Source organism: Carcharodon carcharias, chromosome 13 (genome assembly GCF_017639515.1).
Source record: "Carcharodon carcharias isolate sCarCar2 chromosome 13, sCarCar2.pri, whole genome shotgun sequence".
Taxonomy (NCBI): Eukaryota; Metazoa; Chordata; class Chondrichthyes; order Lamniformes; family Lamnidae; genus Carcharodon; species Carcharodon carcharias.
The window spans coordinates 72,279,543-72,305,314 of NC_054479.1; the positions used below are offsets into that span (position 1 = coordinate 72,279,543).

General features: G+C 46.1%; 1 protein-coding gene across 1 annotated transcript in view; it reads right to left on the reverse strand.

Annotated features, from left to right (window-relative positions):
• Positions 1-388: 388 nt before the first annotated feature.
• The window catches only part of LOC121286080 (adenosine receptor A2a-like), a 66,465-nt gene continuing 41,081 nt past the window's right edge, over positions 389-25,772 (reverse strand). The window contains exon 3 of the mRNA XM_041203078.1: positions 389-1,295. Within this exon, the coding sequence (XP_041059012.1) occupies positions 389-1,295 (907 nt within the window). The remainder of the gene's footprint in view (positions 1,296-25,772) is intronic.

The following is a 25,772-nucleotide window of genomic DNA, read 5'->3' on the forward strand; positions in this document are numbered from 1 at the left end:
GGGCCTGTGTAAACACCACACACAACTCTACACATAACAGCTCACAGACAGGAATATACAGCACAACAAGAATACACAGCGGGACTTCCACCAGGATTAGGGTAGTCTAACTCCGGTTCTCCAACCAACATGGGCAGATGAGAGGTAGCATTGCACAGGAAGGCAAACACTGGACATAGTAATTCAGGCAATGTAAGCTTTACACTGAGCTGCTGGCAAACCTTTCAGCCACTTGGAGTCAATCTGACCTCCACTGTTGTTCCTTTCATTCCATGGGCGTGCCATGCCCTTGTCTCTCTCCTCTCTGTCTTTCTCTTGCTGAAGTTGTATCATGCAACCCTTCACCTTGTCGTTATGCCAACAAGTTACAGCCTCACTGGGTTGCAGATCAGGAGACTTTGGCGCCAGTCAGGCAGGGAGTCTGTTGTGTAAAGGTAGTATTGAGGTGCGCGTCACAGCAGCTGCTGAGCTCTCTGCTTCCATCAAGGAGCCTTTCACTTGAATGGCCTCCTGGGATGCTGCCATTCGACTGGAGATCCAGAATGTGTCCATTCTGGTGAAAATCTTTATCTGCCATGTCAACTGTCATATTAGGACAAGTGTTTGCAAGATCTACAACATACCCATTCATATGTACATTAATACTCCCTCCATGAACGGAGTTCCTTGTATTCTGGTTTCTGAATGCCTGGTCTGTTTTCCTCAGGATGTGCCTTCTAAGAATCTTACGGAATGTTTGGCGGAACTCTCGAATCCTGTACGCATAAATTAAAGGGTTAACAACAGAGTTGGCATGTGACAGAATGATTGCAAAGTACATAATCCAGGCTGGTGGTCGACAGTTGTCGCAGAAAAGATTGACACAGTTTATAATATGCAATGGCAGCCAGCAAACTGCAAAGAGACCAACAATGATGGCCAGCGACTTGGCTGCTTGGACTTCCTTCTGCAGGGTGGACCTGCTCTTCTCTGTGTGGGTGACTTTAAACTCCATTTGCTTGAGCTGATGGCGGGCGGCCATGAAAATCCTCAAGTAAATCCCAAACATTATAAGCAAGGGCATCAAGACACAAGCAAAGAAATTATAATAGACCATATAGTCCATGGTAACCACCTCTTCAAACAGACAGGAGACCATACCGTCTCTGCATGGATCAGACTTGTTCAGTTTCATCTTGAGGTCACAGTTGGATTTATTCCAGCCGAGCATTGGGGTCAAGCCAATCATAAAGGACAGAATCCAGCAGATGCAGATAATTCCTCTTGCACGTTGACCAGTCACCAGGCTGTTGTATCTGCAACAACAGGAGGGCTTTATGTCAATTCTTGGCATAGTGAACATTGAAACTGTACATCTTAACAATAAAATCAACCAAAGTTTCAAAAATTCTGACATTTTTTATTTACTGTTAGTCAAAAGCTCCCTTTCACAATAGATTACAATCTCTCAGAAAGGTGCTGCCCCCTGTTGGGTGGAGTTTCACAGGAGCTAACACCCAGCAAGACCTACCTAACTCGCCATTCCTTGGGCTGGATTTTTCCTACCCTCTCAGTACAGCCTGGGAGGCAGGGGTCCAGGGAATGGTGAGGCAGGGTGGTGGGGCGGGGGGTGGGACTTGCCTGTCGTCTTGCTGCTGACACACTGCCTAGAGGGTATCCCACCTACCCAGAGGCCAATTATGCCACTTAAGTGATTGATTCATGGCCTCTTCCTGCCGGTGTGGTATTCTACCAGCGGTGGGTGCCCTCCACCATGTGAGGAGATCACCAGGTGAATCCTGGTGACCTCCCTGAGGTTTTGGCTGGAGAGGAGTGAACATCCTAATCAGGCACTCTATGACCACTCCACTCCAGCCCCCACTCCCTACAATCTCCACAGTGGCAGTAGCTGCCCTTGTGGCAATCCCCTACAAACTTCACCAACACCCACCCTTACCCGGACCTGCCTGACTGACCTCAGCGGCCCCAGACTTCACTAACCTGGCTGAGAGAGAAAGCAGGCATCCTCTCTGCTAGACGCAGTCATGGCAGTGGCCACTGCAATCTATGGTGCTGCTGAGCTGCCTGCCCTCTGATTGGTTGGCAGCACCTGGAGGCAGGCTCTCATCCTTTAACTGCATATCTTCTTTTGTTATGTCTTCAGAACATTGACACCCTCAATCCATGGTAGAACATACTTCCATCTGTTACCACTGCACCTCAATCCATGGTAGAACATACTTCCATCTGTTACCACTGCACTGCACCCATTGCTAAACAATGTTCAAACTTCTGGAGGGCAATCCATTACGTAGGACTGACTCTGCCCAGTCTGGCCTACATGACTCCAGGTTCACAGCAACATGGTTAACTCAACTGCCCTCTGAAATTGTCCAGCCAGCCATTCATTTCAAGGGCAATTACAGGTGGGCTTTGCCAGCAATGCCAACATCACTCAACACAACCCTCCATCTCCTCCACCATCCCCATCCTGAGTACAAAAATGTGATGGGAGCCCTGATAGCAACTAATTAGTCACCTTTCCATGGTAACACATGATGCAGTTAACCTTGGTGACAGAACCATGAAAAGATCCTTCTGGAAACTTCTGGAACTTGGATATTGGAATACAGAGCAACATTTCAAAATTTGCTGATGATACCAAACTTGGAGGAGTGGCAGACAGGATGGGCAGATGGGATGGGCAGACGGAATTTAATGGCTACAGGTGTGCTTGTAAGTGAGGTGAAGTGATGGAGGAGTGGACCAGGGAGGATGGCCCAAAAGGGATCCTCCAAAAGGACCATTTGTTATGTGTTCCATGTTGTTCTTTCACAGAGTGCTGCCCCTTGTTCTGCTGTCAATACATTCTGCTTTCTTACCTTTATGCCACTATCAGCACCTCCTTTAGCTCTTACCACTACCATTAACACCCCTTTGTCCTTGTGTGCGTGACATCTTTGTCAATTTTCCCTTTCCCCCACCTATCACTGGTCTTCTATCCAGCTCCACCTGCTCCACTGCCTTAAACAGTACAAAATACATCAATTTCTACTTCTCTTCAGTCCTGAAGAGTCATACAGGCTCGAAACATTAGCTCTGTTCCTCTCTCCACAGATTCTGTCAGACCTGCTGAGTTTTCCAGCATTTTCTGTTTTTTTATTTTAGATTTCCAGCATCCACAGTATTTTGCTTTTCTCTCAGGACACACTGAGAGAATGGTTAGCAAAGCATCTTGGGCTTCATAAATAGGGTGCCTGAGTGCAAAAGCAGGGAGGTTATGCTAAAACTTTATAAATTACCAAAATGGATCCAGGGATGAGGGATTTTAGTTACAAGGTTAGATTGGAGAAGCTGGGATTGTTCTCCTTGGAGTGAAGGAGACTGAGGAGAGATTTGATTGCGGTGTACAGGATTATGACAGGGTTAGATAAGGTAGACAGAGAAAAGCTGTTCCCAGTAGCTGATGGTACAAGGACTGGGGGACACAGATTTAAGGCTTTGAGCAAGAGATGCAGGTGGAATATGAGTGAGTGGTAATGACCTGGAACTCATTGCCCACAAGGGGGGTGGAAGCAGAAACAATCAATAATCTCCAAAGGAAATTGGATGGGCACTTGAGGGAAATAAAATTTCAGGATGACGGGAATCAAGCGAGGGAGTGGCATTGACTGGATTGCTCTGCAGTGAGCCAGCATAAACTTGATGGGCTGAATGGTCTCCTTCTGTGTTGTAAATGACTCTCTGACTAAGCCATACTGATATATAATGACACCAGTATTCAGATAGTGCACGAATTTAAAGTCACTGAAATTACAGGAGCCATTTTCTGTACAGCGAGAAGACATGAACAACATTGAGACCATATATTTAATTGTTTTAGTGGGATTTGCTGAGAAAGGTCTAGGAAAATCAGTAAATCATGACATGTCCATCTCCTCGATTGAGGCCTGAAGCTGCAAACCAGTCAGTCAGAGATGAGAGTTTGGGATATAAGGAAACTCTGAAAGGGACTCTGGAAGTGTCTCCCCACTGGATCCAGCAGGATCCCCCATCCCCCCAGATCCACCATTCCTAGATCCACCAGGGTCCCCCAACCCTCTTCTGTCCTGGATCTACCAGGATTCCGCCACCCCCTCCCCCCCCCCCCCCCCCCCCCCCCCCCCCCAACCCCACCCCTGTGGATCCAGCAGGGTCTCTCACACACACACACACACACACAGTATATTTATAGGCACACACTGTCCCATGGGTGTGGGAGCTCAGCGGCTGATTTCTTCTTCCATCTCTGGGACAGGGTGGGGGGTTGGGGTAAGGGAAGAATACAGTAATCAGTGTTAGATCCTCATGTGCTGCCTACAAGAGATTGTTCAGAGGTTGTGTCTAATCAGCAGTGACAGGCTGTTGTTCGCAGTCGATATTATCTTGTCCTAACAATTGTTAGATTGATGGGTTTGACCCCTAGCCTTCAGTTGTCCAGCACACACGCACCGATTGCTAATTCAGTCATATCAGAAATGTCTGGAGTTATCTGAAGCAGTCTAGAGAATGCTGAGGATAATCCTTCCTATAAGGCCTACAGGCTTCTACATATCCCCTCCTCACAACACCAAACAGTCATCATTGTTTAAAACAACCCACATTTTCATCAGGCAAACAGAGCAAGCTAATTCCTGTAACTTTTAACTATCCATTACTACACAGTTAATGCCACTGTTCACAAACTGTGAAGTTCAGTGGCTGTTCCCAGCAGAAACTGAAGCTTGTTAAGGTCGGATTAATCTTAAATCAGCCCAAAGATCAGTCAGCTAATACTCAAGAAGTGGTGAACAGAGTGAACAACAAGTGATAATAAAGGAGTTCACAATAGAGCTGAAAGACATTTTCACTTTTGGTACAACTCTATATCGAGAATTTATTTCTTGGTGGAAATCTGAGATGAAATCTTCAGTAATTCCCCTCACAAATAAAATTCATTCATATAAAACAGTCCAACATGTATACTGGGCGAATCATGTTGGCATCAATCCGCCCACAAAAGCGACATCTTCAAATGCTTCACAATAAGAATGAGGTATTTCCAAAACTCAGTGACGATTATGCCGACAATATTGGCAACCATGTTGTCCTGTCAGAAGAAGCGATTATTGCAGATTTTAGTGATGTTAGTTGAGGGGTGACACTGAGAATTTCCAGCTCTTTGTCAAAGAATGCCACGGGATTGTTAAGTGGACAGTTGGATGGTTGAATGTTCTCCAAGTGACAGAGCACCATTAACCGCACACACCATCATCCTAGTGGTGACTGCACTATCACAAGTCAACATACACTGATCCCATGACAGGATTCCAATTCCCACACAGTCAAACCTCGGAATGATCTCTGAGAAGAAAATGATGGAGAAACTGCTTGGTACCCAGGTGTCACACAGTGCCCAACTAAGACAGCTCTGGGCAATACCAGTAACCCAGCAGAGGGTACACAATGAGTGAACATGGGCAAGCCCTGGCTCAGCAAACACTTGTGGGGTTAAAGTCTCACTTTAGTTGGGCTGGGAGGGGTTGGGGGGACGGGGGGGTAGTGTTTAGATCCTGTCCCTGAGAAGGTGGGAAAACTTAAAACAACCCTCTGTACAACTCTGGCCTGGATTTGAATGAGGAGCAGCAGCTATAAGCACGAACCCCAATACCTCAATGCAGGATGCTCTTATCAAGCACTTCGCATGCTCTCCAATGGGGTTCAGTCGGAGCATAATCCACCTGCTGCAACCTGCTCAACATTCACTCAGAAATGAATATCTTTGTTTGTGGTTTTGTAAAGAAACTAGACAATCTACATTCTCCTTTGGGCAAAATCAAAGAAAGTTTGCCCTTAATAAATCTCACATGTTGTAGGATAGGTTAACAAATAATAAAACGTAACAAAAGAATTAATAAAACATAAAGGATCCTGGGCTTTATAAATAGAGGCACTGAGTACAAATCAAAGTTATGCTTAATGAATATAAAACGTTAGTTCAACCTCAGATAGGTTATTAGGTTCAATTCTGGGCACCACGCTTTGGGAAAGACTTGAGAGGGCGATTAAAATGGTTCTGCAATGAAGGATTTCAATGATGTGGGGAGACTGGAGAAATTGGGAGTGTTCTCCTCAGAGCAGAGGGTTAAGAGGATTTTTGATAGAGGTGTCCAAAATCAGAGGCGACATGAGGAATAACTTGTTTTTGTACATTGAGTTTGACAGGATGTGGATGGAAATTCAATAGCAGCTTTCAAAAGGGAACTGGAAAATTACTTGAAGGAGAAAAAGTTGCTGGGTGTAGGGGAAGAGCCGAGATGTGGGAGTAACCAGAGCCCTCATCAAAGAAATGATGCAGACCCAATGGATCGAATGGCCTCCTACTGTACGTATAATTCTAAGACAGACTGTGGTAAAAGATGCACTTTTTTTATGCTTAAGCAAGTGTGGTGCTTGTATCGAACACGGGATACCTTGGATCACCACCCTTCAGTCTTCACAACCTCCCACCTATCCTTGGACCCTACATCTACATGCTACTCCTCAGTGACATCATCCAAAAGCAGTTTGTTTTCCATGTACGCTGACAACACCCAGCTCTACCTCACCACCACCTCTTGCAAATCCTCCGTTGTTGTTGAATTATCAGGCTGCTTATACAACATTCTGTACAGGGTGATCAGAAATTTTCTCCAATTAAATATTGGGAAGACTGAGGCCATGGTTTTCAGCCCCCGTGACAAACTGGGGTCCCTAACCAACTCCATCTCTCCCCCTGGCAACAGCCTGGGATTAAAGCAGACTGTTTGCAATCTTGCTGTGACATTAAACTCAAAATTCCAATCTCATAATCACACCATCACTAAGACTGCCTATTTCAACCTCTGTAATGTTGCTGTCATGAAGCTATTAATGTATATAATATTACTGGAAAATATTTTTCTTTTAAAATAGAGGTTTAGTCTGTGGGTGTGTCTTAATTGGATTAGAGCCAGCTAGTCTGGATGCTGATGTGCACTAGTTTTGATATGGAAGATAGAGTGTATTTGCATTTTTTGAATAGAGCATTCAAGAAGTAGGGTGAAATGGACACCTATCTAGCAGCTACCAAGCTATATGTTTATATTACTAATAAAATTGGTACTATGAAAGGGGTTTTATTGTTAGAAGAAGTTGGTGAGACAATGAGAATTTACATTCAATGATCGGTGCTAGGGATAACTCTAGCAGTTTTTCGGTGTGCAGAGCAGAGGCAATGTGAGATCAAAAGGCAGCTGTAAGCCTCTGTCTCCACAGGAACCAAAGTGAAAAGAACTTCATTTTGAATTTGTATGGTGAAAATGCCTGGTGTCTGGTTAAGTCTATGGGAAGAATTTTCTCCCCATCAGGTGGGGCTGAGCAGGAGTGGGAGTGGGAGCGGGAGCGGAGCTGATTACCACCCGCGACCAGCTGCGCGCCACCATTTTACATGGGCAGGCTAATTAAGGTCCGCCTAGCATGATGCGCGCCCGGAAGCACTGAGCGCTCCTTGTGCAGGTGGAGGGAGGCACAGAGCTGCTTCAGGGAGATTACTTTGATAATGAAAAATTTAAATGAAGGGGGAAAAAAGTTTCAGACATCCTCTCATATGACAGTGTCACATGAGTTAGGACATGTCAGTGACTTTTAAGAAAAAAATTTATTTGATTTATAAATCCTTCATGAAACCTCATCCACGGGCGGGATGAGGTTTCATGATAAATGCGAAGGCCTCTAGGGTGCTTCACCTGCCCACCAATCTTAAGGTTGGACGGGCAGCTCCGTTAATTGTTTTAATTACTTCTTTAATGGCCTTAACAGGCCTTTAACAGTTTGGCGGGTGCGCAGCCAACTCCAGTACACACCCGCTGAACTCAAGATTGGAATGACATGCAGTGATGTCGGGACAAACGCCTGATGTCACCGCGTGTCACTTTATGCATCGGTGAGCAGGGCCCACCCCACACGCCGAACAAAAGATTCAGAGGCTTATGGTTTGCTGTTGCCTTAATGGAGATTAGTTTGGGAATTTGTTAAAAGTTATGAAAGTAGTAATTTGAAGCCACGTGTGCAAATTTATAAAATTTCATTTAGTTTAATGTAAAACCTCGAGAACAAGTGGTCTGATTCCTGAACTAACAGTCGCATCTCAAACATAAAAATTAAAATAATAGATTATGACAGCTGTTTAAAGTTTACGTCAGGAATCTTTAAATAACTATGCGTTACCAACTGCATCGGTCATAACAATAGCCCCGACTTCGACCCCTTCTCAGCTCATCTGCTTTTGAAACCCCCACCCAGGCCTTTGCTACCCCTAGACCCAACTATTCTATTGTTGTTGACATCTTTTGATGATCTGCTTCTATCACTGCTTGTTTGTCCCTACGACCACACCCCCCCTCCACTTCTCTTTCTCTCTCTCTCTCTCTCCGCCCCCCCCACACACACACCTTAAACCAGCTTATATTTCAACTCTTTCTTGGACTCGAACTCAAGTTCTGTCGAAGGGTCATGAGGACTCGAAACGTCAACTCTTTTCTTCTCCGCCGATGCTGCCAGACCTGCTGAGTTTTTCCAGGTAATTCTGTTTTTGTTTTTGTATTCTATTACACTCCTGGCTGCTCTCCCACATTCTACCCTCTGTAAACCTGAGACGATCCAAAACTCTGCAGCCCATGTCCTAACTCGCACCTAGTCCCTTTCCCCTATCACCCCTCTGTTCAGTGACCTACACCGGCTCTCATTCAAGCTACATCCTGATTTGAAAATTCTCACCCTTGTTTTCAAATCCCTCCATGGCCTCATCCCTCCCTATCTCTATAATCTCCTCCAGCCCCACAACCCTCAGAGATTCTGCATTTGTCTAATTCTGGCCTCTTCAACATCCCCAATTTTAATCGCTCCACCACTAGGCCTCAAGCTCTGGAATTCCTTCCCTAAACCTCTCATCTATCTACATCTCAATCTCCTCCTTTAAGAGACTCCATAAAACCTACCTCTTTGACCAAGCCTGCTATAATATCTCCATATGTGAGTCATAGTCAAAGTTTGTTTCATAGTGTTCCTGTGATGTTTACGACATTAAAGGTGCTGTATAAATGCAAGTTGTTGTTATAATGGCTGAATGGCCTGTTTTTGTGCTGTAGGATCTATGGAACTGTTTTAAAATCCATAATAGGATCACAAGCCTTTTTAAATAGTAATACAGTCACGAAGACAGGGAGCAGATATTCCTACAGTGCTTTTTCTATTCTGGTGATATCCCAAAGTACCTTACAACCAATTAGGTACTTTTGTAGTCACTGTTATGATGTAGGAAATGCAGTAGTCAATTTCTACATAGCAAGATCTCACAAAAGGCAGTGAGTTTAAGAACAGATAATCTGCTGCTGGTGTGTTAGTGGAGGGATAAATACTGGCCAGAATACCTGGATAACTCTCCTGCTCTTCTTTGAATAGTGCTATGGAATCTTTCACATCACAAGAACATGAGGGCATAAGAAATAAGAGTGGACCATAGGGCCTGCCCCAAGCCTGCACCACCATTCAATATGATTCTGGCTGATCTTGGATTTCGAATCCACTTTCCTTGCCCACACTTTATATTTCTTGATTCCCTGAGACAACAAAAATATATCCCAGTCTTAAATATATTCAATGATGGAGCATCCACAACCCTCTGAGATAGGGAATTCCAAAGATTCACAACCCACCAAGTGAAGAAATTTCTCCTCATCTCAGACCTAAATGATCACCCCTTATCCTGAGACTGTGCCCCTATGTTCTCGATTCCCTGACCCAGGGAAACCACGTCACAGTGTCCACCTGTCAAGCCCCTTCATAATCTTGTATATGTCAGTGAAATCACCTCTCACTCTCCTAAACTCCAAAGAATATAAGCTCAATTTACTCAACCTCTCATCACAGGACAGCCCTCTTATCCCAGGGACTAATCTAGTGAACCTCTGCTGTACTGCCTCCAATGCAAGTATATCCTTCTTTAAATATGGAGCCCAAAGCTGCACACAGTATTCCAGGTGTGGTCTCATCAAAGCCCTGTACAATTGTAGCAAGACTTCTTTATTTTGTACTCCAATCCCGTTGCAATAAAGGCCAACATGCCATTTACCTTTCTAAAATTCTGTAATACTTACTGCACCTGCATGCTAACTTTGTGTTCCTTGCACGAGCACACCCAAGTCTATGACCTAAGTGAATAACCTCACATTTCTCCACATTATACTGCATCTGCCACCCTGTTGTCCTCTCAACCTGCCTATATCCCTTTGCAGCCTCTGTGTCCTCCTCATAGCTTACATTCCCATAAGTTTGTGTCATCAGCAAACCTAGATACATTATTCACAGTCTCTTCATCCAAGTCGTTAATATAAATTGTGAATAACTGAGGAACCACCGCTGATCCTTGTGACACTCCACCGGTAACAGCCTGTTAACATGTAAATGCCCCATTTATCGCTACTCTCTGCTTCCTGTCTGTTCACCAATCCTCTGTCCATGCTAATATATCACCCCCAATTTCATGAATCCCTATCTTGTATATTAGCTTATTGTTTTTTAATTTTTAACAACTTCTATCTGGCCGTCCCATACTCAGGAGCTCTGCGAACACGGTCCCGTGCCCAGGAGCTTTGCGAACATGATCCCATGCCCAGGAGCTTTGCGAATGCAGTCCTGTACCCAGGAGCTCTGCGAACCCGGCCCAGTGCCCAGGAGTTCCGCGAACGCCATCCCGTGCCCAGGAGCTCCGCGAGCTCAATCCCGTACCCAGGAGCTCCCCGAGCACGGTCCCATACCCATGAGCTCCGCGAATGCGGTCCCGTACCCAGGAACTCTGCGATCGCCATCCGTACCCAGGAGCTCCCCGAGCACGGTCCCGTACCCACGAGCTCCGCGAATGCGGTCCCGTACCCAGGAACTCTGCGATCGCCATCCGTACCCAGGAGCTCCCCGAGCACGGTCCCGTACCCACGAGCTCCGCGAATGCGGTCCCGTACCCAGGAACTCCGCGAGCGCAGTCCCATGCCCACGAGCTCCGTGAACGCGGTCCCGTACCCAGGAACATCCCCAAACGAGGTCCCGTACCCAGGAGCTCCGCGAATGCGGTCCCGTACCCAGGAACTCTGCGATCGCCATCCATACCCAGGAGCTCCCCGAGCACGGTCCCGTACCCACGAGCTCCGTGAACGCGGTCCCGTACCCAGGAACATCCCCAAACGAGGTCCCATACCCAGGAGCTCCGCGAGCACGATCCCCTACCCAGGAACTCCGTGATCGCAGTCCCATGCCCACGAGATCCATGAACACGGTCCCGTACCCAGGAACATCCCCGAATGCGGTCCCGTATCCAGGAACATCCCCGAACGTGGTCCCGTGCCCAGGGGTTCCGCGAACACGGTCCCGTGCCCAAGAGCTCCGTGAACGCGGTCCCGTACCCAGGAGCTCCGTGAACCCTTTCCCGTACCCAAGATCTCCACGAGCACATTCTTGTGCCCAGGAGCTCCGCAAAAGCAGTCTCGTAACCAGGAGCTCCGCGAACCCTTTCCTGTACCCAGGATCTCCGCGAGCTCATTCTCATGCCCAGGAGCTCCACAAAAGCAGTCTCATAACCAGGAGTTCTGTGAATGCAGTCCCGTACCCAGGAACATCCCCGAACGCGGTCCTGTACCCAGGAGCTCCGCGAACACTTTCCCGTAACCAGGAGCTCCGCGAACACTTTCCCGTACCCAGGAGCTCCACGAGCACAGTCCCATACCCAGGAGCTCCGCGAACACTTTCCCGTACCCAGGAGCTCCATGAGCGCAGTCCCGTACCCAGGAGCTCCACAAGCGCAGTCTCGTAACCAGGAGCTCCACGAACACGGTCCCGTACCCAGGAGCTCCGCGAACCCTTTCCCGTACCCAGGATCTCCGCGAGTGCGTTCTCGTGCCCAGGATCTCCGCGAACGCAGTCCCATACCCAGGAGCTAACGTGAGCGCGGTCCTGTACCCAGGAGCTCTGCAAACACAGTCCCGTACCCAGGTACATCCCCGAACACGGTCCCGTACCCAGAAGCTCTGCGAACGCCATCCTGTACCCAGGAGCTCCGCAAACGTGGTCCCATGCCCAGGAGCTCCGTGAGTGCAGTCCCGTACCCAGGGACATCCCCGAATGCGGTCCTGTACCCAGGAGCTCTGCGAACGACGTCCCGTTGCCAGGAGCTCCATGAGCACGGTTCTGTACCCAGAAGTTCTGCGAACACGGTCCCGTGCCTAGGAGCTCTGCGAACGCAGTCCCATACCCAGGAGCTCCGCGAACGCGGTCCCATACCAGGAGCTCCGCGAATGCGGTCCCGTACCAGGAGCTCCGCAAATGCGGTCCCGTACCCTGGAACATCCCCGAACGCGGTCCTGTACCCAGGAGCTCTGCGAATGCCGTCCCGTTGCCAGGAGCTCCGTGAGCACGGTCCCATACCCAGGAGCTCCGCAAACGCAGTCCCTTGCCCAGGAGCTTAGTGATCACAATGTTACCATTACAAATCCATTTCCTTCCTATACTCTGCTTGAAATGTTTCCCCTGTTGCTATTTCCTCAGACTGTTGTTTGGACTGGGTTGTGCAGCTGCTAAAAAGTCCACAAAATGATTTAAAAAACAAAGAAATGAGCCATTGTGTAATCCTGTGCATGACATGCTCAGCCCATGTAAACTTTTGTCCAACATGCTTTACCCAATGTTTTCCTCTGTAACACACTCCAGCCCATGTTATCCTCTGTGTAACATGCTCCAGCCTGTGTTATCCTGTTTGTAATGTGCTCCAGTTCATGTTATCATGTGTGTAACATACTCCAACCTGTAATCATGTGTGTGACACACACCAGCCCGCGTTATCCTGTGTGTAATGCGCTTCAATCCGTATTATCCTGTCTGTAACATTTTCCAGTCCGTGCTATCCTGTGTGTTACAGATTCCAGCCTGTTTTCCTGTGCATAATGCGCTCCAACCCATGTTGTGTGACATGCTCCAGTACATGTAATCCTATGTGTAACATGCTCCAGCCCATGTTAACCTGCATGTAACATGCTCCAGCCCATGTTATCCTGTGTATAACATGCTCCAGCCCATGTCATCCTGTGTGTAACATGCTCCAGCCCATGTTATCCTGTGTGTAACATGTTCAAGCCCACATTATCCTGTGTATAACATGCTCCAGCCCATATTACCCTGTGTGTAACATTCTCTAGCCAGCAGCTTTTCTGTACCTGAGCTCAGCTAGTCCCTTTGTTTCAGGAGATATGAATTCAGACATTTCAGTGTGACCTCAATAGAGTGCTGGGAGTTTGGTGAGTTGAGGGAGTTTGGTGAGGAGGGGAGTTAGATACTCCTTTGCTTTTTCTAACTTCTTTGCCCTGTAGGAACTAGTTCCTGCTCTACTACAGGAGAAGAAGCTAGCTGTTTGGGGAGTATCTGTTAAGGATCTGGTGAGTGGTTAAGGTCTATTCTATTCCTAAGTTTTAAAATACCAAGGAATTTGTGGTAAGATTAATAGAATACATAAAATAAAATAAATAATTGAATAAAATAATTAAGTAATTACTTAAAACACATTAATGACAGCAAGATAGGTGATGTGACAGGAGCTCCAGGATAACATTGTGATCCAGGGAAAACAAGTCTGCAGTAAGTGTTTGTGGCTCAAGGAATTTCGGCTCAGAGTCATTGAGCTGGAGGCTGAGCTGCAGACACTGAGACACATCAGGAAGGGGGAAAATTACTTGGATGCTTTGTACCAGGAGGCGGTGACACCATTAGGACAGGGTCTTCTGATTTGGAAAGTGGTCAGGGACAGGAGGATGTGACTACAGCTGAGGTGGGTAAGGGGACCCAGAGGCAGGAGTGCAGGAGTGTCAGCCTATGCAACTGTCCACAGGTCTGAAGGTCCTTCAGCTTGTTTGGATAAGAGTGGGGGCTGCAGAAAGGATGAGCTGACTGACCATGGCACCGTGTACAGGAAGCCATTCAAGTAGGGGGAGCAAAAAGGAATGTGGTGGTGGTACGGAACAGTATAGCAATGAGGATTGACACTGTTCTCTATAACAGAGAGCAAGAGTCCAGGCGGCTATGTTGCCTGTCTGATGCCAGGGTTCAGGACACTGCTCAGGGCTGGAGAGGAACTTGCAGTGGGAGTAAGAGGATCCAGTGGTCATGGTCCATGTAGATACCAAAGACAGAGGCAGGATGAAGAAGGAGGTTCTACATAGTCAGTATGAGGAGCTAGGCACCAAATTAAGAAGCAGAATCTCAAAGGTAGTAACTTCTGGATTATTACCTGAGCCACGTGCAAATTGGCATAGGACAGATAAGATTAGAGAAATTAATGCATGGCTCAGAGACTGGTGTGGGAGAAGTGGGTTCCGGTTTGTGGGGCACTGGCATCAGTGGTGGGGAAAGTGGGGGCTGTACCATTGGGATTGTCTACACCTGAACCATGCTGTGACCAGTGTTCTAGCAAGCCACATACCAAGTGAAGTAGAGGGGGCTCTAAACTAAACAAGGGAGTTGAGGGATCAAGCTTGGGTAGATGTGGCAATTCAAGACAGGAGAGCAAAATAGTAATATGAGAAATGAGGGTCATAGAATAACAGGAAGAGGCAGGGAGATAAAACCTAAGAATACACCAACAGTCAGGACTAGATATTACAAAGATAACAAAAAGACAAAGCTAAAGGCATTCATAACAAAGTAAATGTATTGATAGTACACATTGAAGTAAATAAATATAAACTGATAGCCATTATGGACCCAAAAGGGAAAAGCAGTTCAGACCAGTACTCTTATTTCCCAGCTTTACTGGTGTTCCATTTTAAGGTATACAAGACCAATTCAGACCAGTATTCTTATTTCCCAGTTTTTACTGTTTTTGTTCCTTCTGGGGAGATGTGGTTGCAGGAGGACAAGGATTGGGTCCTGAATATTGAGGGGTACATGACATTCAAGACGAATAGGAAGCCAGGTAAAGGTGGAGGGGTAGCACTGTTAATCAGGACATTGTGTAATAGTTAGAGATGACCTTGGTTCAGGAGATCAGGTTGTAGAATCGGCTTAGGTGAAGATGAGGAATAGTAGGGGAAAGAAGTCACTGGTGTGTGTGGTCTACAGGCTCCCTAACAGTAGCCACAATGTAAGACAAAGTACATAGAAAGAAATATTGTGTGCTTGAGATAAAGGGACGGCGATAATCATGGCTGACTTTAATCTACATATAAACAGGAAAAATCAAATTGGTAGTAACAGCCTGGATGAGGAGCTCATAGAATGATTTGAGATAGTTTCTTACAGCAGCATGTTCTGGAACCAACCAGAGAGCAGGTTATATTAGATTTGGTATTATGTAACGTGACAGGATTAATTAATGACCTCAGAGTAAAGGCACCCCTAGGTAGCAGCAACCACAATATGATTCAAATTTGATGTAAAATTCAAAGAGAGAAGAGTGGGTCTATGACTAATGTTTTAAACATAATTAAAGGCAACTATGTGGGCATGAAAGCTGAGCTAGCTGAAGTGAACTGGGATACTAGGCTAGAGGATAAATCAATAGAGAAGCAGACATTTAAGGGCATATTTCAGATTACTGAGAATAAGTATATTCCTAGTATTAAAAAAACTAAAGAGAGGACCCACCATCCATAGTTAACTAAAGAAGTAGGGAAAGCATCAAACTTAAGGAAAAAGCATATAACTGTGCAAAGATGAGTGGCAGGTCAGATGATTGGTCAGAATATGAAGAACAGCAGAGGATGACTAAAAGGTTAATCAGGAGAAAGAAATTAGAGCATGAGAAGAAACTAGCTAGAAATAAGGGGAGGCGGATCCCATGAACAAATAAAAAAATGGATAGCAAGCGTTTCTACAGGCATTAAAAAGGAAAAGTAAAGTGAATGTTAATCCTCTAGAGAGTGACAATGGGGAGTTAATAATGAAATGAACAAATATTTTGCTTCTGTATTCAACAAAAACCATTCCAGTAATAGCTATAAATCAGGGGGTGGAAGGGAGAGGGAACTTGATGAAATTACAATCACTGAGCAAACTGATGGAGGGTCTGAAAAGAGGTGGCTAATGAGGCACTGTTTGAAAATTAGGGGTCACCCTTTTAGGACAGAGATAAGGAGAAATTCTTTCTCTCAGAGGATTGTGTGATTTTCGAATTCTCTGCCTCAGCAGGTGGTGGAGCTGGGGGATCATTATATATTTTTAAGGCAGAGGTAGATAGATTCTTATATATATAAAAACAAAAAACTGCAGATGCTGGAAATCCAAAACAAAAACAGAATTACCTGGAAAAACTCAGCAGGTCTGGCAGCATCAGCGGAGAAGAAAAGAGTTGATGTTTCGAGTCCTCATGACCCTTCAACAGAACTGGGTGAATCCAAGGAGAGGGGTGAAATATAAGCTGGTTTAAGGGGGAGGGGAATGGGGGTTGGGTGGGAGCAGAGAAGTGGAGGGGGTGGTGTGGTTGTAGGGACAAGCAAGCAGTCATAGGAGCAGATAATCAAAAGATGTCACAGACAAAAGAACACAGAGGTGTTGAAGTTGGTGATATTATCTAATCGAATGTGCTAATTAAGAATGGATGGTAGGGCACTCAAGGTATAGCTCTAGTGGGGGTGGTGGGGGGCATAAAAGATTTAAAAATAATGGAAATAGGTGGGAAAAGAAAAATCTATATAAATTATTGGAAAAAACAAAAGGAAGAAACAGAAAGGGGTGGGGATAGAGGAGGGAGTTCAAGATCTAAAGTTGTTGAATTCAATATTCAGTCCGGAAGGCTGTAAAGTGCCTAGCTGGAAGATGAGGTGCTGTCCTTCCAGTTTGCGTTGGGCTTCACTGGAACAATGCAGCAAGCCAAGGACAGACATGTGGGCAAGAGAGCAGGGAGGAGTGTTAAAATGGCAAGTGACAGGGAGGTTTGGGTCATTCTTGCAGACAGACCGCAGGTGTTCTGCAAAGCGGTCGCCCAGTTTACGTTTGGTCTCTCCAATGTAGAGGAGACCGCATTGGGAGCAACAAATGCAGTAGACTAAGTTGGGGGAAATGCAAATGAAATGCTGCTTCACTTGAAAGGAGTGTTTGGGCCCTTGGACAGTGAGGAGAGAGGAAGTGAAGGGGCAGGTGTTGCATCTTTTGCATGGGCATGGGGAGGTGCCATAGGTGGGGGTTGAGGAGTAGGGGGTGATGGAGGAGTGGACCAGGGTGTCCCGGAGTGAACGATCCCTATGGAATGCCGCTGGAGGGGTGAAGGGAAGATGTGTTTGTGATGGCATCATGCTGGAGTTGGCGGAAATGGCGGAGGATGATCCTTTGAATGCAGAGGCTGGTGGGGTGATAAGTGAGGACAAGGGGGACACTATCATGTTTCTGGGAGGGAGGAGAAGGCATGAGGGTGGATGCGCGGGAGATGGGCCGGACACGGTTGAGAGCCCTGTCAACGACCGTGGGTGGAAAACCTCGGTTAAGGAAGGAGGACATGTCAGAGGAACTGTTTTTGAAGGTAGCATCATCGGAACAGATGCAACGGAGGCGAAGGAACTGAGAGAATGGGATGGAGTCCTTACAGGAAGCGTGGTATGAGGAGCTGTAGTCGAGGTAGCTGTGGGAGTCGGTAGGCTTGTAATGGATATTGGTGGACAGTCTATCACCAGAGATTGAGACAGAGAGGTCAAGGAAGGGAAGGGAAGTGTCACAGATGGACCACGTGAAAATGATGGAGGGGTGGAAATTGGAAGCAAAATTAATAAATTTTTCCAAGTCCTGACAAGAGCATGAAGCAGCACCAAGCTAATGATCGATGTACTGGAGGAAGAGTTGTGGAAGGGGGCCGGAGTAGGACTGGAACAATGTTCCACATACCCGATAAAGAGATGGGCATAGCTGGGGCCCATGCAGGTATGGGTACGGGTATGGCTATGGGTACCCGCATGGGCCCCAGCTATGCCTGTCTCTTTATGGGGTATGTGGAACATTCCTTGCTCCAGTCCTACTCCGGCCCCCTTCCACAACTCTTTCTCCTGTACATTGATCATTAGCTCGGTGCTGCTTCATGCTCTCGTCGGGACTTGGAAAAATTTATTAAATTTGCTTCCAATTTCCACCCCTCCATCATTTTCACGTGGTCCATCTGTGACACTTCCCTTCCCTTCCTTGACCTCTCTGTCTCAATCTCTGGTGATAGACTGTCCACCAATATCCATTACAAGCCTACCGACTCCCACAGCTACCTCGACTACAGCTCCTCACACCCCGCTTCCTGTAAGGGCTCCATCCCATTCTCTCAGTTCCTTCGCCTCTGTGGCATCTGTTCTGATGATGCTACCTTCAAAAACAGTTCCTCTGACATGTCCTCCTTCTTCCTTAACCAAGGTTTTCCACCCACAGTCGTTGACAGGGCCCTCAACCGTGTCCGGCTCATCTCCCGTGCATCCGCCCTCACGCCTTCTCCTTCCTCCCAGAAACATGATAGGGTCCCCCTTGTCCTCACTTACCACCCCACCAGCCTCTGCATTCAAAGGATCATCCTCCGCCATGTCCGCCAACTCCAGCATGATGCCACCACCAAACACATCTTCCCTTCAACCCCCAGCGGCATTCCATAGGGATCGTTCCCTCCGGGACACCCTGGTCCACTCCTCCATCACCCCCTACTCCTCAACCCCCTCCTATGGCACCTTCCCATGCCCACGCAAAAGATGCAACACCTGCCCCTTCACTTCCTCTCTCCTCACCGTCCAAGGGCCCAAACACTCCTTTCAAGTGAAACAGCATTTCATTTGCATTTCCCCCAACTTAGTCTACTGCATTCGTTGGTTCCAATGCGGTCTCCTCTACATTGGAGAGACCAAACGTAAACTAGGCGACTGCTTTGCAGAAGACCTGCAGTCTGTCTGCAAGAATGACCCAAACCTCCCTGTCGCTTGCCACTTTAACACTCCACCCTGCTCTCTTGCCCACATGTCTGTCCTTGGCTTGCTGCATTGTTCCAGTGAAGCCCAACGCAAACTGGAAGGACAGCACCTCATCTTCCAACTAGGCACTTTACAGCCTTCCGGACTGAATATTGAATTTAACAACTTTAGATCTTGAACTCCCTCCTCCATCCCCATCTCCTTTCTGTTTCTTCCCCCTTCCTTTTGTTTTTTCCAATAATTTATATAGATTTTTCTTTTCCCACCTATTTCCATTATTTTTAAATCTTTTATGCCCCCCACCACCCCCACTAGAGCTATACCTTGAGTGCCCTACCATCCATTATTAATTAGCACATTCGTTTAGATAATATCACCAACTCCAACACCTCTGTGTTCTTTTGTCTGTGATATCTTTTGATTATCTGCTCCTATCACTGCTTGCTTGTCCCTACAACCACACCATCCCCTCCACTTCTCTCCCCCCACCCAAACCCCATCCCCCCCACCCTTAAACCAGCTTATATTTCACCCCTCACCCCTCTCCATGGATTCACCCAGTTCTGTTAAAGGGTCATGAGGACTCGAAACATCAACTCTTTTCTTCTCCGCCGATGCTGCCAGACCTACTGAGTTTTTCCAGATAATTCTGGTTTTGTTGTAGATAGATTCTTGTTAGGCAGGGGAATCAAAGGTTATCGGGGTTAGATGAGAATGTGGAAATCGAAACACAAGAAGATGAGCCATGATCTTAGTGAATGACGGAACAGGTTCGAGGGACCGAATGGTCTACTCCTGTTCCTATTTCTTATGTTCTTATGTTCTAGATGCATTGGTGTAAATTTTCCAAAATTCACTGGAAAGGTTCCATCAGATTGAAAAGTAGCAAATATTACCCCTCTATTCAAGAAGGGAGGGAGGCAGAAAACAGGAATCTATAGGGCAGTTAGCTTGATGTCTGTCGTGGGGAAGGTGTTAGAATCGATCATTAAGGGAGTTATAGGTGGGCACTTAGAAAAATTCAAAGTATTCGGGAAGAGTCAGCATGGTTTTATGAAAGAGAAATCTTGATTGCTTAATCAATTTGTTGGAGTTCTTGAAGTGGATGAAGGGGAGCCTGTGGACATGCTGTACTTGGATTTCCAGAAGGCATTTGAAGCCACATCAAAGGTTATTGTGGAAAATAAAAGCTCTTGGTGGAAGGGGTAACATATTAGCCTGGATAGAAGATTGGCTGGCTGGCAGGAAGCAGACAGTATGCACAAATGGGTCTTTTTCTGATTGACAGGGTGTGATGAGTGGAGTCCCACAGGGGCCTGTACTGGGGCCTCAACTTTTTACAATTTATATCAATGACTTAGATGAGGGGAGCGAAGACATGGAAGCTACATTTTCAGATGACACAAAGGTAGATAGGATAGTATGTTGTGAAGAAGTTGCAGATGGATATAGATAGGTTGAGTAAGTGGGTAAAAATCTGGCAGATGGAGTATAATGTGGGAAAATGTGAAGTTGTTCGCCCTGGCAGGAAGAATAAAAAAGCAGAGTATTACTTAAACTGAGAACAGCTGCAGAATTCCAGGCTGCAGAGGGGTCTGGGGCAAGATTTTCACCTGGGTAGGTGGGCACATGCCCAACCCATAAACGATGTCGAGCATGCATCCTGACATCAACATACAGTCACACGATAGTTCAGCCGGTGGGTGCATGCTGGATTCGGCAGCGCACCAACCAACAATTAAAAGGCCTATTAAGGCCATTAAAGTATTAATTAACGTCAAGTTTTCGCTGCCCGCCCAACCTTACGATTGTCGGGCAGACGAAAAGGCCAAGTGTTCTTTGCACATTTTAGAAAACCTCATCCACGGGCAGGATGAGGTTTCTAAAAGCAAATAAAAATAAAATAAAATATTTTACATCTCATTCATAACATGTCCCTGCTCATGTAACAGAGCCACATGAAGGGACATGTTTTTTAACATTTAAAAGTTCTTTGTTTTTGCTTTTCAGAACTCTTAATCTCCTTGAGGCAGCTCTGTGCATAAGGGAGCTTTTCCAGTGTGCATGCGTGCGGATGCGCAAAGTTCCCCACTCACCCTCCTCCCTTCCCCCAAACAGGCAGCAATTAGTGCTGCAACATGCATTTCACATTGGGTGGGCCGTTATCGGCCTGCCAGTGTGAAATCGCAGCCCGACCCAGATTGCGGGCAGCGGTCAGCTTTCAACCATTGCCGAGCCCGCCCGGCAAGGTCAAAATTCTGCCCCAGGTGTTCCAGTGGATGAGTCACAAAAAGTTAGTATGCAGGTTATGCAGGTACAGCCAGTAATTAAGAAGGCTAATGGAATGCTAGCCTTTAATAAGAGAAGGATTGAACATAAAAGTAAGGATGTTATGCTTCAGTTATACAGGGCATTGGTGAGACCACATCTCGAATATTGTGTGTGGTTTTGGTCTCCTTATTTAAGGAAGGATGTAAATGCATTGGAGGCGGTTCAAGGAGGTTCACTAGGTTGATATCTGGAATTAGTGAGTTGTCTTATGAGGAAGGGTTGAACTGGGCTTGTTTCCACTGGAGTTTGGAAGAGTGTGAGGTGATTTGATTGAAGTAAACAGGATCCTGAACGGCCTTGACAAGGTGGACATGGAAAGGATGTTTCCTCTTCTGGGTGAGTCTAGAACTAGGGAGAACTGTTTTAAAATTAGGGGAAGCCCATTTAGGACAGAGATGAGGAGAAATTCTTTCTCTCAGAGGGTTGTGCGACTTTGGAATTCTCTGCCTCAGAAGGTGGTGGAGGCAGGGTCATTGAATATTTTTAAGGCAGAGATAGATAGATTCTTGTTAGGCAAGGGAATCAAAGGTTATTGGGGTTAGATGGGAATGTGGAAATCGAAACACAAGAAGATCAGCCATGATCTTATTGAATGGCGGAGCAAGCTGGCCAACTCCTGTTCCTATTTTGTATGTTCATATATTTGTATGTTAACCTGCCTATAGCACACTCCAGCCTGTATTATCCCGTGTGTAACACGCTCCAGCCCATGTTATCCCGCATGTAATATGCTCCAGCCCGTGTTATCCCATGCGTAACACGCTCCAGCCCGTGTTATCATGTGTGTAACATGCACCAGCCCGTGTTATCCCATGTGTAACACACTCCAGCCCGTTATCTTGTCGACGTGGTGGGAAATAGAAATTTTCAGGATTGAGACGGACAGGTTTTTGTTGGTGTCACGGTATAGAAACATAGAAACTAGGAGCAGGAGCAGGCCATTCGGCCCTTCGAGCCTGCTCCTCCATTCATTATGATCATGGCTGATCATCCAACTTAATAGCCTGCTCCCGCTTTCTCCCCATACCCTTTGATCCCTTTTGCCCTAACAGCTATATCTAACTCCTTCTTGAAAACGTGCAATGTTTTGGCCTCAACTACTTTCCGTGGTAACGAATTCCACAGGCTCACCACTCTCTGGGAGAAGAAATTTCTCCTCATCTCAGTCCTAAATGGTCTACCCCATATCCTCAGACTGTGACCCCTGGTTCTGGACTCCCCGACCATTGGGAACATCCTTCCTGCATCTACCCTGTCTAGCCCTGTTAGAATTTTATAAGTTTCTATGAGATCCACCCTCATTCTTCCGAACTCCAGCAATATAATCCTAACTGACTCAATCCCTCCTCAAATGTCAGTCCCGCCATCCCAGGAATCAGTCTGGTAAACCTTCACTGCACTCCCTCTATAGCAAGAACATCCTTCCTAAGATAAGGAGAACAAAACTGCACACAATATTCTAGGTGTGGTCTCACCAAGGCCCTGTACAATTTCAGCAAGACATCCTCGCTCCTGCACTTGAACCCCTCGCTATGAAGGCCAACATACCATTTGTCTTCTTTACCACCTACTGGACCTGCATACTTACCTTCAGCGACTGGTGTACGAGGACACCCAGGTCTCATTGAACATTCCCCTCTCTCAATTTATAGCCATTCAGATAATATCTTCCTGTTTTTGCTACCAAAGTGGATAACCTCACATTTATCCACATTATACTGCATCTGCCGTGCATTTGCCCACTCACTCAACTTGTCCAAATCACCCTGAAGCATCTCTGCATCCTCCTCACAGCTCACCCTCCCACCGAGCTTTGTGTCATCTGCAAATTTGGAGATATTACATTTAGTTCCCTCATCTAAATCATTAATATATATTGTGAATTGCTGGGGTCCCAGCACCGATCCCTGCGGTACCCCACTAGTCACTGCCTGCCATTCAGAAAAAGACCCATTTATTCCTACTCTTTGTTTCCTGTCTGCCAACCAGTTTTCTATCCATCTCAATATACTACCCCCAATCCCATGCCTTTAATTTTACATGCTAATCTCTTATGTGGGACTTCTGAAAGTCTTCTGAAAGTCCAAATAAACCACATCCACTGGCTCCCCCTCATCAACTCTACTAGTTACATTCTCGAAAAATTCCAGTAGATTTGTCAAGCATGATTTCCCTTTCATAAATCCATGCTGACTCTGTCTGATTCTGTCACTGTTTTCCACGTGCTCAGCTATTAAATCTTTTATAATGGACCCTAGAGTTTCCCCCATTACCAACGTCAGACTGACTGGTCTATAATTCCATTTTCTTTCTACCTCCCTTTTTAACTGGTGGGATTACATTAGCTACCCTCCAATCTGTAGGAACAGTTCCAGAGTCTATAGAATCTCAAAAGATGACCACCAATGCAGCCATTATTTCTAGGGCCACTTCCTTAAGTACTCTGGGAAGTAGATTATCAGGCCCTGGGGATTTGTCGGCCTTCAATCCCATCAATTCCTCCAGCACCAGTTCCCTATTAGCACTAATTTCTTTCAGTTCCTCCCTCTCAATCAAGAAGGAGTTAGATATAGCTCTTAGGGCAAAAGGGATCAAAGGGTATGGGGAGAAAGCGGGAGCAGGCTATTGAGTTGGATGATCAGCCATGATCATAATGTTTCCCAACATTTCTGGTCTGTTATTTGTGTCCTCCTTTGTGAAGACAGAACCAAAGTATGCATTTAGTTGGTCAGCCATTTCTTTATTCCCCATTATAAATTCCCCTGTTTCTGACGGTAAGGGACCTACATTTGTCTTCACTAATCTTTTTCTCTTCACATACCTATAGAAACTTTTACAGTCAGTTTTTATGTTCCCTGCAAGCTTACTCTCATACTGTATTTTCCCCTTCTTAATCAATCCCTTGGTCCTCCTTTGCTGAATTCTAAACTGCTCCCAATCCTCAGGTCTGTTGTTTTTTTCTGGCCAATTTGTATGCCTCTTCCTTGGATCTAATACTATCTCTAATTTCCCTTGTAAGCCATGGTTTCGCCACCTTTCCTGTTTTAATTTTGCGCCAGACAGGAATAAACAATTGTTGCAGTTCACCCATGCACTCTTTGAATGTTTGCCATTGCCTATCCACTGTCATCCCTTTAAGTAACATTCCCAATCCATTGTAGCCAACTTGCGCCTCATACCATCGTAGTTTCCTTTAAGATTCAGGACCCTAGTCTCAGAATCAACTACATCACTCTTCATCTTGATGAAGAATTCTATCATATTATGGTCGCTCATCCCCAAGGGGTCTCGCACAACTAGATTGCCAATTATTCCTTTCTCATTACACAATACCCAGTCGAAGATGGCCTGTTCTCTCATTGGTTCCTCAATGTATTGGTCCAGAAAAATATCCCGTACACACTCCAGGAATTCCTCCACTATGGTATTGTAACTAATTTGATTTGCCCAATCTATATGCAGATTAAAGTCACCCATTATTACAGATGTTCCTTTATTACATGCGTCTCTAATTTCCTGTTTAATGCCATTCCCAACATCACCACTACAGTTTGGGGGTGTATATACAACTCCCACCAATGTTTTTTACCCCTTAGTGTTTCTCAGCTCTACCCATACAGATTCCACATCGTCGGAGCTAATATCATTCCTCACTATTGCGTTAATTTCCCCTTTAACTAGCAATGCAACTCCACTGCCTTTTCCTTTTTGTCTGTCCTTCCTAAATACTGAATACCCCTGGATGTTCAGTTCCCATCCCTGGTCACCCTGCAGTCATGTCTCCGTAATCCCGACTATATCATACCTGTTTACATCTTTTTGCGCTAATGGTGGGTAAAATGGATTTGATTGAGGTACCCATCATGCATGATCTAACTGGTGGAGCAGGCTCAAGGGGCTGAATCCTAGATTCCTATGAACTTCCATTGTCTTCGACCCTGGATGGGTTTGGGTCTGAGGCTCATTGTTGGGGCAGAGAGGAATTTGCTAATCTTAGACCTCAGACAGCTGAGTTTTGTTTTAAGTGGGAAACAGTTTCATATACAGCAGAGGCTGTGACTGTTCAGCCCCCACTCAATAGCTCCTGCCGAAGGAACCAACTTTAAATTCTTTGACATTGAGGGTAAACTCAGCACAGAAATAGAACCTCCCAACAAACAAACTGCAAATTTCCAACTGTCATTTGGGAGGGGAAAAGATTTGTTTAAACAGGCACCGCATCCATCCAAGGTGATCAACGCCTTTGTGTTTATTTACAAACATGAGCCATTCACATAAATCAGGTCACAAGCACCTCATCACGTTATTGATCCTGACATCACTGTGTCAAAACCAATCTCAATGTGGCCTTTCTCAGTTTAAGAGAAAGCAAAGAGCTGCAAGACATTAGCCCCAATATCCGTGCCTGTCTGAGAGGTTCATTCTGCCGCTTTTCTTCCTGGGGTGGGCCGGTGGGGGGGTTCA